Source organism: Aegilops tauschii, chromosome 7, assembly GCF_002575655.3.
Source record: "Aegilops tauschii subsp. strangulata cultivar AL8/78 chromosome 7, Aet v6.0, whole genome shotgun sequence".
NCBI classification, from domain to species: domain Eukaryota; kingdom Viridiplantae; phylum Streptophyta; class Magnoliopsida; order Poales; family Poaceae; genus Aegilops; species Aegilops tauschii.
This window is the reverse complement of record NC_053041.3, coordinates 609,642,376-609,656,204: the sequence shown is the minus strand read 5'-3', so window position 1 is coordinate 609,656,204 and position 13,829 is coordinate 609,642,376. Positions and strand designations below refer to the sequence as shown.

The 13,829-nt window shown below is 49.1% G+C and overlaps 3 protein-coding genes across 3 annotated transcripts; 2 read left to right on the top strand and 1 right to left on the bottom strand.

The window, feature by feature from the left end:
• Nucleotides 1-591: 591 nt before the first annotated feature.
• Nucleotides 592-2,672, top strand: LOC109785789 (ricin B-like lectin R40C1). The gene is made up of 2 exons (XM_045231056.2): nucleotides 592-1,148; nucleotides 1,239-2,672. The coding sequence occupies exons 1-2, from the start codon at nucleotides 1,020-1,022 to the stop codon at nucleotides 1,590-1,592; spliced, it is 483 nt and encodes a 160-aa protein (XP_045086991.1). The 5' UTR covers nucleotides 592-1,019; the 3' UTR covers nucleotides 1,593-2,672.
• LOC109785786 (ricin B-like lectin R40G3) lies at nucleotides 1,781-2,583 on the top strand. Its single transcript, XM_020344376.1, has 2 exons — nucleotides 1,781-1,798; nucleotides 2,230-2,583. The coding sequence occupies exons 1-2, from the start codon at nucleotides 1,781-1,783 to the stop codon at nucleotides 2,581-2,583; spliced, it is 372 nt and encodes a 123-aa protein (XP_020199965.1).
• Nucleotides 2,673-4,465: 1,793 nt separating the features above from the next.
• On the bottom strand, nucleotides 4,466-6,728 carry LOC109785785 (FLUCTUATING-LIGHT-ACCLIMATION protein 1, chloroplastic-like). Its single transcript, XM_020344375.1, has 6 exons — nucleotides 6,174-6,728; nucleotides 5,959-6,061; nucleotides 5,276-5,331; nucleotides 5,008-5,172; nucleotides 4,673-4,786; nucleotides 4,466-4,567 (listed from the first exon to the last, which is right to left on the bottom strand). Exons 1-6 carry the CDS (start codon nucleotides 6,726-6,728, stop codon nucleotides 4,466-4,468), a joined length of 1,095 nt encoding a protein of 364 aa, XP_020199964.1.
• Nucleotides 6,729-13,829: the final 7,101 nt, after the last annotated feature.

Genomic DNA, 13,829 nt, shown 5'->3' with positions numbered 1-13,829 from the left:
CGGCGCCGCCTGTGCCGTCGCCCGAATCCAGGCCCAGTAGGCCGAGCACCCGGTCGGCAAGGCTGCGGCGAATCAGGGCCGAAGTGGGCGACACCGCGTGGGTGCCCGCATGAAGGGGCGACTACTCCTCATGCATCCGCGACGGCGGCTCACCTGCATGGCAGCGGTGGGAGCCTCGCGCGTCCTAGCCATGGCTTGTGTGTGGCTACTCTTCGCGCGTCTGGCGTCGGGCGGTGGGCTCCGAGGCGATGTAGTGGAGGGGGAGGCCGCTGGCGACCGAGGTGAGGTGTGAGTGGCAGGTAAGATGGGGGACGCGGTGGGAGGCGGCGGCGCTTCATTGGAGAGAGGAACAGGAGGCGGGGTTTCACACGATCGAGCGTGATGTATGGGGGTTATGGGTGGGCGAAGGGCACGAGCGTGGGGCGCACACGGATGGCAGAGTTTTCGTCGACCCTCGTGAAGTTCTCTCGTTTAATAGTAGTGTAGATATATAATTTGATGGCCCTGGACTTAGATGTGACATCCTTAAATATTATCTAGATGTGAGTTAGCAATTCCGTTAATTGAGAGACTCGCCGTTTCCCATTAACAAGCGACGGTATACATTTCCCATGCATTGGGGCCGGGGTCACGAATCGTTGGCGACGCCAATTTATTCCGGAGTTTCGAACGACGGTACCTAGCTAGTAGTTTTAATTCAACTTCCATGATAGAGTAGTATAAAGCGCGAGGCATGCACCAGTCGTTCGATTGTAGTAACATCGCAGGCGACCCACACCACGAGCGCCGACAGCAGTACTATTTCGTAGCCATGGCTTACACGTTCCGGATCCACTGCCGCGCCTCCGACGACCACAGCCTCGCGCTCATCGACGGCCAAGTCGTCCTCGCCGCCGCCGACCCCGGCGACGACCGCCAGGCAAGCCTACCTTCCGTCGTCTGCTTCCACGCGTCCGCTTTCTCCTCCTCTTCCGGTGTACCAGTCTCCTGATCCGTGCGTTCCCTGTGCGGTTCGATGCATGCAGCGGTGGTACAAGGACGTGATGTACGCCGGCGGCCTCAAGGACGAGGCCGGCAACCCGGCGTTCGCCCTCGTCAACAAGGCCACCGGCGATGCCCTCAAGCACTCCCTCGGCTACCATCTGCCAGTAAGCCAACAACTCCGGCTGTTCATATATTTATTTTTACTGGTGCAATAGTAGTACCATTGTGGTTGGTTTCTCTTTCCATCCCTACAGGTGAGAGCGATACGGTTCAACCCGGGGTGCCTGGACGAGTCGGTGCTGTGGTCGGAGAGCAGGGACGTGGCCGGCGGCTTCAGCCGCGTCCACATGGTGAACAACATGGAGTACATCTTCGACGCCGAGCGGGGCGGCTCCGAGTACGGCGGCCCGCGCGACGGCACGCGGCTCATCCTCTTCCGCTGGATCCGCGGCGACAACCAGCTCTGGAGGATCTCCGACGAGCCGGCAGGGCGTGGGCCGCCCATGCGGGTCTCGTCTGAGTGCAACCAGGAGCTGAGCCTCACCGTCCGCGACGGCGCCGCCGTCCTCGCGAGCACGGATCTGGAGGATGACAAACAAGTCAGTTAACCTTTGCTGGTTGCTTTAGATGCGCAGATTGTTGTTGCCACGCCTGGCTGCTCTCTCTCTCAGCTCACTCATGGACAGAGGTAGGAGAAAGAAGACACATTGGACACGAAGAAATTTTTCCGGCCGGCGCACGAACGCCGCCGTGGGCGCACGAACGCCCCAATCTTTTCTTTGTATTCACAGGCTACATGCTCGGCAACTCCCTGGTACAAACACACTCGAGGTCAGGCCTTTTGTATTCCCACGGCAGCGCAGCTCCCACGTTACCTGTGCGCACATACGCACGAATGCCTGCAGACTCCGCTGCTCACGAGCGATCCGCTCGGCCACGCGCACGACGCGCTTACCGTGGCCGCTGGCAACAAACCCGCTAACTACCTCCTGCATGCATGCGCTAACAACCACGCCTAGCAGCCACCAAGTTCGGCCTGGCTAGCTAGCACCGGCTCTCACACCTACCCAGCGACACACACGCATGCCATGAGCACACATAACGCACGCACGCGCCACACACGCTATGGACTCGACCGTGCACTTATACCGGTCGCCACTATCACGAGCATGGCTTGCTGCTAACACAGAGACCATCTGCATTTCGCACGGCGTGTCATCATCGCTTCTCTCTTCTTGTACGTAGGCTTGGATCCAGAGCTTTCGGAACACCGAGCGCGTGACGGACTCGGAGGGGCGCAGCTCGTTCGTGCTGGTCAATGAGGCCACCGGGAAAGCGCTGCGGCGCTCCCACGGTGACCAGAAGCTTCAGGTGGTCGGCTACTGCCCGGACTCGGTGGACGTCGCGCTGCTGTGGACGCGGGGTGGCGATCTTGGGGAAGGGTACCACTGCATCCGCAGGGTCAGCGACCTCGGCTACGTCCTTGACGCGGCGGAGGGTGTACCCGAAACCGGCGGGGCGCACGACGGGACGCCCGTCATCTTGTTCCCGGCCAACGGGGGCCCGAATCAGAAGTGGAAGATGACGCCGTTCCATTGACGACAGAGTTTGTTACAGCGATTTGCTCTTGCATTAGCTCGGGCACTATGAACTTTTGCTTATGTTTATGTTTACCTTCTTTCCTTGAATTAGCCTGATTATGTACATCAGACGAAGTTCTACTTGATGACCTCTTAAACATTGAATTACTCACAGATCTCCCTACCCGAAAATGTTGTACGGAACCATGGTTCAGCCGAACCTACACTCGACACCATTGATTTCTAGACACTATTCATGAGGATCCATACATGATTGATTAAAAAATGCAGTTGACATGCATGTCTATTCATGAGGATCCATGCATGGTTGATTAAAAAATGCAGTTGGCATGCATGTCACAGATCCACATGTAGTAGGATGTCAAATCGTACGGCATAGACCATAGGTTCGGTTGAACCATGGTCCTGAATCACGTCTCTCTCTCCCTACCTTTCAGTTTATAAGCATCCTCGTATTTTGATGGCCGTGAATTTTAGTATGAGTTATGTGGCGAACATTGTGGTACCATTTTAGAGTTCAAAACTTTTGAAAATCGGTGTTTTCTTCAAACTTGACCTCAAATGTGATGATTTTTGGCTATTATCTTGAAACAGGGAGATAGATGAAGTGCAAGAAAATTCCTCGTGGCTGTAGAGCACTCCCAATACATTGTCAAGTTGTCGAATAAAGCCCGGAATCCGTGGATGGGAAATGATGCTGTTAGTGATTTCTCGTACAGTTTGTTGGGCAACTTTTATAGAGTAGACATTGCATTGGAGCACCCAACTTGCACCTCTGCCGTGATCCTATCTCTCGGGACTTTGTCACTAAGTTCCCTCTCTCTGTTGGTCTATATGGACATTCCTACGGTGGATGTTGACGGTTTAAATATGAATGCTGAGGTTGGTACTAATGTAGTGAGAAAAAGGGCGCTTGCTCACATGTAAATTCCAGCAATCAAATCCAATAACTTCTGTTTTCAACACAGAAATATTACTTATGCATAGAAGTGCATTCATAATGCACATGCTACATATAGTACAATACATGCACTTGTCATGTTGATTTTGGTCATTTCTCCATCAAATGTGACAACGGTGTGGCTATTTGCATACTAGTTCAGCTTAATTTATGTAGCCAATGCGAAATGTGTGCTAAATATGCAAGATCTACAATTCTGACATAGTAGACTGAAGTGTGCTAAATATGTTAGAAATATATATAATGAGTTCGATCACAGAATTTTAATGGAGAGAGCCAACTCCCATCTCAATATCTCAATGCAAAACAGGGACATAGGCCAAAGGTGAGAAAACCATAATATATAGTTTAGGCACCGTGACTGCAAACCAGGGAGTTGCAATAATTTGTTTCTTCTTTATATATTTAATTAATTCACATATGAATTACTTAAAGAGTTCCTGCAAAAAAAAACTTTTAGTAGTTTCATGAAGATAAGTTTACAAGTAATTCGAAATAGGAAGGTACACTGTTTTGTTCTGTGCATCCTAACTATGAAGAGGCCAGGTGTTTGCCTTTGTGTTTGTATCTTCTTGATTCATTTTGAGCCAATAAAATCCACCCTTTATCGAAAAAGGAAGGTACAATGTTCATCGATGACTAGCATTCATCCACCTCATCTCCTTAGGTATTTTTACAAGTAATTTGAAATAGTCTTTTTTGCTAGTTCATGATGACTAGTGTTCTAATACGAGCCTCATTATATGCTAATAAGCTAAAAAATGAAAGAGATACTCAGTGCCCAACCAAAACTAGAACTTAGGTCTCATCATAATTGACGCAATTGAAACTTACAACATATACTCTAAATGATTTAACTTGTAGACATTGCACTTAAAAAATGATCGGGGCATCTAAGAACACGAGAGGGACGATCGTCCTAGTAATCACTCAGGGCCTTCAGATTAGGATAATCTGCAAGAAGCCTCTCTTCGGAAAGAACGTCGTTCTCTTCTTGAGGAGTCCATAAAACATTAACGCCCTGAGGTAGGAGGAACAAGTAGGAAATTAATCATCAGCGATGTCAGATGAAATTTGATCCGGAAGCAGTTTTGAATTATGAAATAGTAGGAAAGAAGCTCCATACCCGCATTTTGCTTGCAGATATAGAATTAAGTTTTTCCAGTACTGCCACCAGATCAGCGGGTCTTTTGATTTTTGGGAACTTCAGTGCTCCATCAGCAGCCACTAGGATGGTTACCTGAAGAAATTGTAAATCATCACAAAAGTCATTACCTGAAGAAATTGTAAATCATCACAAACATCATTATCTGCAAACGTGTAACTTCACATTTGTAACAAAAGAATATCAGGCTACAAGAAGAACTATCATCACCGGTATGTCCAAATCAGTAAGTAGTTCGCATCGAATAGGAAGGCCATTTTCCTGGAAGCATTTTACGATGGACAAAATTAATATACCACAATATATTCGTTGCTGAAGCCATCTGGTTTTTTGGAGTATACTTTCTTCCCCTTGATTCCGTCCAAGTTGTAAAGTGTTTCTTCATCAAATTTGCTCCTCTCCTCCAGAGAAATTTTATCAAAATGCTCCTCCCAAGAATCCGCTCCAACTTTGACATCAGCCTAACATAAAGGAAACATAACAAAATTAAGAGATCAAGTGGGCTAAAATACAGCGGACTCCATGCAAGATCCTAGTTGTCATAACAGAGTATATGTTTCTTACCGATAAGCTTGAAGAGACGCAACAATCATTGTGACGGTTTAAGGCACATATGGTCTCTGCATAATGAGTCACATGAACAAGATAAATAAGGTAGTACTAAGGAATAATTGATATTACCGTAGATCTCAACGCGAATGTATTAGCAGTAAAAACATTTGATAATCAGTAACATATATAGTATACGGGACGGTTGTTTTGGCTCCTGGGTGCATTTGCTCCGAGTGAACAGTAAAATCAAAACAAATAGTGAATAAATTTTAAAAACTCTGGTTTTTTTTATAGATGTCCATATTAGTTTCGTAAGCATGTTTGACAGTTTTCATGCGAAACGGAACAGCAATGTTTCGTCAGTGTAAAAAATATAGTTGGGTGTAATATTTGGCGGTAACTTTTGGCGTTCAACTTGTTCTTTTTTGCAGGCCAAAATGCTTAAGCTTTTCACCTAAAAATTTGCATGTAGCATTTAGATGTGACTATGAACACAACTAATTTTTTTATAAAAAATCACATTTGACAAAGCATTTTTCGCACGCAGTAGCACGTGCTCTGGAGAGCCAAATTGGATGTTTGCTTTTTTTTCCCCTTATTTCTGTGAGCTAACAACAAACTGAAGCTATTGCACAAGGAGGCATGGAAGTCAGTGCGGAGTACATTACAGATCAAAATTTCAGAAAGCATATTACCCGTCAATATGAACTTATACCAACGCTGGTTCGAAGCCTCCACCTTCTCAGCGATCTCGTTCAGTTCCTTCTGAAACGGCTTTGCCAAGCCCAGCAACGCAACCTGAAATCATCATGAACTCCATTGATCGACCAGCACTATGATTTTGTAAGCAGAGGCAAGAAAAAGGTACTCCTCAATTGCTTATGAATGGGAAAATATCAGGTGAACCTACCTGGAGCTTGACCACGGTTCTCCTCGGCCGGGTGTAGTGCCACACGGCGACGGCCAGGAGAATGAGGCCGATGAGCATCAGCCACGCTTGCACGAGTACGGCGGGGTCAACGTCCGCAGCAGCCCGGGGTGGTGCGGCCGCCGTCCCGACCGACTCGTGAGTCGTCGAAGAATCGTACCAAGATGGTCCTGAGGAGGACGAGCTGGAGGATGTTGAGGAGGACCAGGAGGAGGAGCTGCTGGATGTTGAAGAAGAGGAGCTCGAGGACGAGGAGGAGGAGGAGGAGCGCCCGCCCATGGAGCCGCCGGACGCAGCGATCGCGGTGGGCGGGATGGCCGCGTTCGCGGCCGCGGCGGCGAGTAGCAGGGCGACAGCAACCGGGATCTCGCGGGCCGCCGCGTCGTCATGGCTAGTCGGCGGCAACTTCGAGGCTGCACGACTGGGCGGGGGCGTGACGGGGAACCGGAGATTGGGCGCCCGTGCCGGCGCCGCCGCGTGACGTCGCGCTTCCGAGATGGGAATCGAACCGTCGGAACAGCCGGCGGTGACCGCCATCAGAAGCGGAGGTCCAGGGTTTGGAGGTTTAGCCTCCGTTTTCAACGCGACTACGCGAAGATATTTTTCTTTACTACCCCTTTTGCCAGCCGTGTATAGATATACGAATTTCCTGTTAAGAACCGTAATTTTTTTTCATGGTAATACGTGTCTTATTTAAATCATAAGTATCATAGTACAAGTCACGTAACCGACCTGGCAAAACTGAAAAGATAGCAGAAAGCTAGCCTTTGCGCAAAGAAATAACAACCAAGAAGTAAAATTACAATTAAGATTGAAGAAACCTCTGAACTTGACACCAACGCCCGTTACCTGCCTCTGGAACCATCACAGCAGCCATTAAAGAAAAAAATGACGGATCACCTTCACACCCGAGCTCGTAGCGGCTACATCGTTGATATGCAGCTTTGCGGACCTCCAAGGTGGCTCACCAAAGACAAAACCATTACCGTTGAACGAATCAGATCGGGGCAACACCCCGGACACGCCATCGAACTCCAGATCTGGCACCCCCACACGACTAGAACGCCGGAGGAGAAAACCACATCTGCAATCCACGAACCGCGAACCCAGCACACGATCCACCATCTTCCAGATGCCGCCGATGCAGACCACAATCTGCATCCGTGCCTGGACTATCTCCCAAGCTCCGCGCCTGCGCTGGAGCAAACGCCATCGCAATGGCGGAGCCCGAGGACACAGGTCCACCACAAGGATGTCATCGCCGCCATGCCATCTTTGTTTGAACAGACTGATTTCTAAATCCATCCCCAACCATAGGAGCGGTCGCCTCGTTGGAGTAGGATCCGAAGAAACTTTATTCAACGCACGCCGCCATCGCCGCAGCCGAAGCCAAGACGATGAACGACCTAAAATCCTAATCTACGAGAGAAAAAACGATCCACACGCGTGGATCCGGCGACACCCCTCACCACCGACGACCGAGGCCGCCGGCGGAGGGGAGCCGCCGGACGGCGGTGGCGGGGAAGACTCCTGGCGGCGAGGTCGCCTTTTCTTTCCTCTTGCGGAAGAAAGAAAAGCGAACTGAAGATATGTTAAGAACCGTAATCACAGGTGGGCTTTTACTACCCCGTTTGCTAGCCGTGTATAGATATACGAATTCCCTCTTAAGAAATCAAATTGAAGCACATAGATTCCGCGATATACGAATTTCTTAACAGGGAATTCCCTGTGAAGCTGGCGATTTCTTAACAGGTGGGCTGCGGTAGTATAGAAGCTGGCAATCGAAGCAGAACGATTCTGGATCGCCAGGTGAAGCTAGAAGTCATGAAAAGAAGCTGAATATGTGAAATTCTGTGAAATTGGATGAGATCAGAACACGCCCTAAGTTGCATTTCTTCTAATTCCTCGTAATACCATCTTTTATCCGTGTAGAAAAAATGGAAGTATCTTTCTCCCGATTTTATGTATCTGTCTTTATAAAAAAAAGAAAGTATCTCTTTCCTGATTGTCTGTATCTCTTTCTTTCAATGCTTAACTGATTTACTTGCCAATAATCAATAAATTTGACAAGGGTAATTTCATACTAATGTACCTATACTTTGTTGCCTTGGTCACTGTGTCCAAAAATATACGCCTTAGATAAAGGAACATGGAACGGAGTGAAAACTACAGTATGCCCCAAAGTACAAACTGCCATGTACTAAACACTAAAATGTCTTCCCCACTAACACTAAAATCATCAGGATGACATCTCACGAAATAGGTTTTTAGAGCATCTACATCCACAACCTGCAAATTTAGGCTCTCAAACGTACACGGACGCACCCAAACGCGCCCGCGAAAAGTGACAGGACGAGCCTCAAGTTTTGTCATTTGCAACCACAAACCCTATTTTCAAAACACCAAAAATACAAACACATGCATGTCAATCATTTTGGTTGTTTAGTCCGTGTTGGGCCAACGGGGTTGTTAATAAACATCAAATAAATTGCTCATACTTAAGATTTTCACATCTATGTTGAGCCGGTGGGGTTCGGCATTTAGTCCCACCATGCTGCGTGAGGAGGGAGGCGACCGGCTTAAATAGCCGCATCAGTGATAAGCTTCGGTAGTTATTGCACCCTTTGTTAAGGATATAGACTGTCACTATTAATCTTCTCTACTCATCAGAGAGAAGATTAATAATCATCATATATATCCTTCACAAAGGGAACATTGATGGTTGGCCGGCTCCTTTTGAATCACAATGTGTCGAACACATAGAGGGCAAGGCGCAGTCCGGTACAAGGGTGGCAGCGGTGCTAGCAGACGTCCGACGCGGAGGAGCAAGTGAAAAGAGATAGGTCGAAGGGGGATTTGGTTTACTTTTTGTGGGGTTCGGGCTGTCAGTTCCGACGGGGCACATGCACCGGTCGCGCCGGGGCCGCCCCGTATCCGTATATATTTGGGCTAGATATGAAAGGTGTAGGTCAACCCGGGCGTTTGAGACCTGTTTGAAGTGCCCGTCTGGGTTGGTTTTTTTTTACCACTCACTGACCGAGGCGTTCGCCCGGGCGTTTGGGGACGGTTTGGGGTGCCTGGCTGTAGATGCTCTTACCCTAATTTATAAATAAGTCAACACCACGCCCATACAAAGAGTTACAAGTTCAACGCAAAAGAGGAACCTGCTGGGGCATCAACAGAAACACGTCTAAAAAAAGTATAAAAGAAATTGATAAAAAAAAGACGGCCGTAGACTCAGGGGCTGCTACGAGGCAGCGCGTCGAGCGGCATCATGTAGTGCGTTCATTATTAGTCCCAGTTGTTCTTGGTCGCATTGTGTAGAGAGCGGGTGCCAGTGCTGCATAAACACCAGGAATTTAAAGAACGAGTGAGAGGCTCGTTGAAGAAGTACCATCTCAATCATTATCTTATTACGCGTCGTCCACATAGTTCAAGTTAACCCAACGACACAAACCAGAAGAGGCGTCTCCGCCTACCGGTTTGGTTGGATCTGGTTTGAATGAACCCAGCCCAATTAGGCCCTAAAGCCTCACACCCAAAACTCCAAAGAAACCTAGCCGTAGTGCAAGAGAAGAGGATGTGGGTCCCCCGACCCGTCTCCGGGGCCCCGCACAGAGATTAACTGTCGGAGATTAATTGTCGGAGGTGTCTCAAAGATTAACTGTTGGAGCCGCCTCGAATTTCCTCGCCTCCAAACCAAGCTCCACCAAGAGAGAGAATAAGTGTGCACGCCACGGCCACCTCAGGTCCTACACCACGTCTCCCAGTTTTCCTCCTTGTCGTGGTTGGGAGTAGGGAGGATCAAGGTGCCGACACCTGGTCGTGGTTGCCATACGGTTTGCCGATGCTCCTGCAAGGCCATGGTGTGGGTCGTCGCCTTCGTCACCTTCCCCGTGTGCCTCTTTGTCACTGCCGACAGCGAACGCAAGGTGACCGTCCTTCATCGGACTTCGCCCGAAATCGATAGATCATCGCAATTGAGTAATTAACCCGCTGAGGCTCTTGCGATTTTTTATTTTTTCGAAACGGAGGCAAAAGCTTTGCCTCATCTATTAATTAAGCAGAAGAGAATTGCCCAGTTAATTAGTGGAAAACTGGGCGAAAACCGATACAACAAGGGCCAAGCCCACTCCCACACAATCACGCACACATGACTAAGCCCACTCTTGCCGACAACATGTCGAACACACAACTACCATGGCTGCCGGAGAGAAGAATCCATGACTACTATGAGAGGAGCAGCCACGGGAGCCCTCCCGCAGAAATGAAGAGCATGCACTCCACATGGCCCGCGTCCCTGATATGACAACGAGCAACATCGAAGGCAACCTCGTTGCCCAGACGACACGAAGTTGAAGCTCTTAATGCTGCAAAGTCTCGGAGCCGCCGCCCCGACATCCACCGCTTCGTTGCACCCTGTGCGGTCCACCGACACCACCTTCCGGGGCCGCTGCCCCGACATACCACCGCTCACCCTCGAGCTACAATGCCGCACGACGCAGCCACTCGCAACCCACGCTGCACAGGGTGACTGGCCGCAGACCACGGCCGTCGCACCACTTCCGGGGCCGCTGCCCCAACATATCGTCCAACCGTCCACTCTTGAACGCGTCGACCAAGCCGACGACCCTGCCGCCCTCGCCGCTCAAGATCGCCACCCAAGCCATGCTGAGCAGCAACCCTACCTCATGGAGTTGGCACCGCATTGGTTTCCAAGACCGCCGTCTCGGCGCACAAATTCGGGGCCGCTGCCCCAACATCCACTACCCTTGGTGGTGAAGAGATCGCTCGCAACAATCTCTGCCAAACGACGCCTCCAAGGAGATCACGACGTAGACGCCGCCGCCGCCGCCCGCTTCGGAACACCGAGGCAAAGATTTTCATCCGGAGAGCCAAATCCGTCATGATGTCGATAGAGCTCCACAATGACGCCTCCAAGAAGGTAGAGGACGCCAGTAGCGCCGCCGTCGTCGGCCTGACCTTGGTCAAGGCAGTGCTTTTGCCGGAGCTCCTCGCCATATAACAGGACTTGCGGATCCAGAGCACCGGATGGCGTCGGGATCACTGGAGAGCACACCTCCACCACCAGTTGCCGCCAACCACCACCACTGCACGAACCCGAACGTAGCACCTCAAGCCACGACGAGCTCCATGCCATTGCCGCCATCCCGGGGCCGCCGCCCCGGCGTCCACGTACCTCCTAACATGCATCCGTGAGCACGCCTAGCTGGGCCTCTGCCCCGATTCACAGCCCCGAGCACCACCAGTGCCAAATCTGGGCAAAGGACTCCCAGATCCATCGCCGCCCAGCTCCGCAGACCGTAGCCACCACCACTCAGCACCGTCGCGTCCAGCTCCTCGTCCGCCACCTCGCGTGCATCATCTCACACCTTGAGCGGCCCTGATACGTCCATTTTGCATCATGCTTTTATATCGATATTTATCGCATTATGGGCTGTTATTACACGTTATGTCACAATACTTATGCCTATTCTCTCTTATTTTACAAGGTTTACATAAGGAGGGAGAATGCCGGCAGTTGGAATTCTGGGCTGAAAAAGGAGCAAATACTAGAGACCTATTCTGTGCAACTCCAAAAGTCCTGAAACTCCACGGAAGTTATTTTTGGAAAATATAAAAAATACTGGATGAAGAAAGTACCAGAGGGGGCCCACACCCTGGCCACGAGGGTGGGGGGCGCGCCCTACCCCCCTGGGCGCGCCCCCCTGCCTCGTGGGCCCCCTCTTGGCCCTCTGGTGCCCATCTTCTGCTATATGAAGTCTTTCGTCCGAGAAAAAATCATAAGCAAGCTTTCGGGACGACACTCCGCCGCCACGAGGCGGAACCTTGGCGGAACCAATCTAGGGCTCCGGCGGAGCTATTCTGCCGGGGAAACTTCCCTCCGGAAGGGGGAAATCATCGCCATCGTCATCACCAACGCTCCTCTCATCGGGAGAGGGCAATCTCCATCAACATCTTCACCAGCACCATCTCCTCTCAAACCCTAGTTCATCTCTTGTATCCAATTCTTGTCTCTAAGTCTGAGATTGGTACCTGTAGGTTGCTAGTAGTGTTGATTACTCCTTGTAGTTAATGCTAGTTGGTTTACTTGGTGGAAGATTATATGTTCAGATCCTATATGCATATTAATACCCCTCTGATTATGAACATGAATATGATTTGTGAGTAGTTACGTTTGTTCCTGAGGACATGGGAGAAGTCTTGCTATTAGTAGTCATGTGAATTTGGTATTAGTTCGATATTTTGATGAGATGTATGTTGTCTCTCCTCTATTGGTGTCATGTGAACGTCGACTACATGACACTTCACCATTATTTGGGCCTAGAGGAAGGCATTGGGAAGTAATAAGTAGATGATGGGTTGCTAGAGTGACAGAAGCATAAACCCTAGTTTATGCATTGCTTCGTAAGGGGCTAATTTGGATCCATATGTTTCATGCTATGGTTAGGTTTACCTTAATACTTTTGTTGTAGTTGCGGATGCTTGCAATAGAGGTTAATCATAAGTGGGATGCTTGTCCAAGTAAGGGCAGCACCCAAGCACCGGTCCACCCACATATCAGATTATCAAAGTAACGAACGCGAATCATATGAATGTGATGAAAACTAGCTTGACGATAATTCCCATGTGTCCTCGGGAGCGTTTTCCTTTATATAAGAAATTGTCCAGGCTTGTCCTTTGCTACAAAAAGGATTGGGCCACCTTGCTGCACCTTATTTACTTTTACTACTTGTTGGTCGTTACCAATTATCTTATCACAAAACTATCTGTTACATATTATTTCAGTGCTTGCAGAGAATACCTTACTGAAAACCGCTTGTCATTTTCTTCTGCTCCTCGTTGGGTTCGACACTCTTACTTATCGGAAGGACTACGATAGATCCCCTATACTTGTGGGTCATCAAGACTCTTTTCTGGCGCCGTTGCCGGGGAGTGAAGCGCCTTTGGTGAGTGGAACTTGGTAAGGAAAGATGTATGTACTGTGCTGAAATTTACTATCACTTGTTAATATGGAAAGTAATCCTTTGAGGGGCTTGTTCGGGGTATCTTCACCCCGTCCAGAAGAGCAAAGAGTTGCTCCTCAACCTACTGAACCTGCTGAAAATGTTTGCTTTGAAATTCATTCGGGTATGGTAGAGAAACTGCTAGCTAATCCTTTTGCAGAAGATGGAACAATGCATCCTAATTTACACCTAATCCATGTGGATGAAGTTTGTGGATTATTTAAGCTTGCAGGTATACCCGGTGATGTTGTTAAGAGGAAGGTTTTCCCTTTATCTTTGGAGGGAGACGCATTGACATGGTATAGGCTATGTGATGATACTGGATCTCGGGATTATAAGCGATTGAAGTTGGAATTTCACCAGAAGTTTTATCCTATGCATCTTGTTCATCGTGATCGCAATTATATATATATAATTTTTGGCCTCGCGAAGGAGAAAGCATCTCTCAAGCTTGGGGGAGGCTTAAATCAATGTTATATTCATGCCCCAATCATGAGCTCCCAAGAGAAATAATTATTCAAAAAATTTATGCTCGGCTTTCTGAAAATAATCACACCATGCTCGATACTTCTTGTTCTGGTTCTTATATGATGAAGACTATTGAATTCAA

Bases quoted from the DNA above. Each gene is read 5' to 3' on its own strand.
- LOC109785789 (XM_045231056.2), top strand. From the start codon at position 1,020: ATGCAGCGGTGGTACAAGGACGTGATGTACGCCGGCGGCCTCAAGGAC. The intron at 1,149-1,238 runs GTAAGCCAACAA...CCATCCCTACAG, and splicing joins CCCTCGGCTACCATCTGCCA to GTGAGAGCGATACGGTTCAA.
- LOC109785785 (XM_020344375.1), bottom strand. From the start codon at position 6,728: ATGGCGGTCACCGCCGGCTGTTCCGACGGTTCGATTCCCATCTCGGAA. The intron at 6,062-6,173 runs GTAGGTTCACCT...TGATGATTTCAG, and splicing joins GAACCGTGGTCAAGCTCCAG to GTTGCGTTGCTGGGCTTGGC. The intron at 4,787-5,007 runs GTATATTAATTT...CAATTTCTTCAG, and splicing joins TCAGCAACGAATATATTGTG to GTAACCATCCTAGTGGCTGC.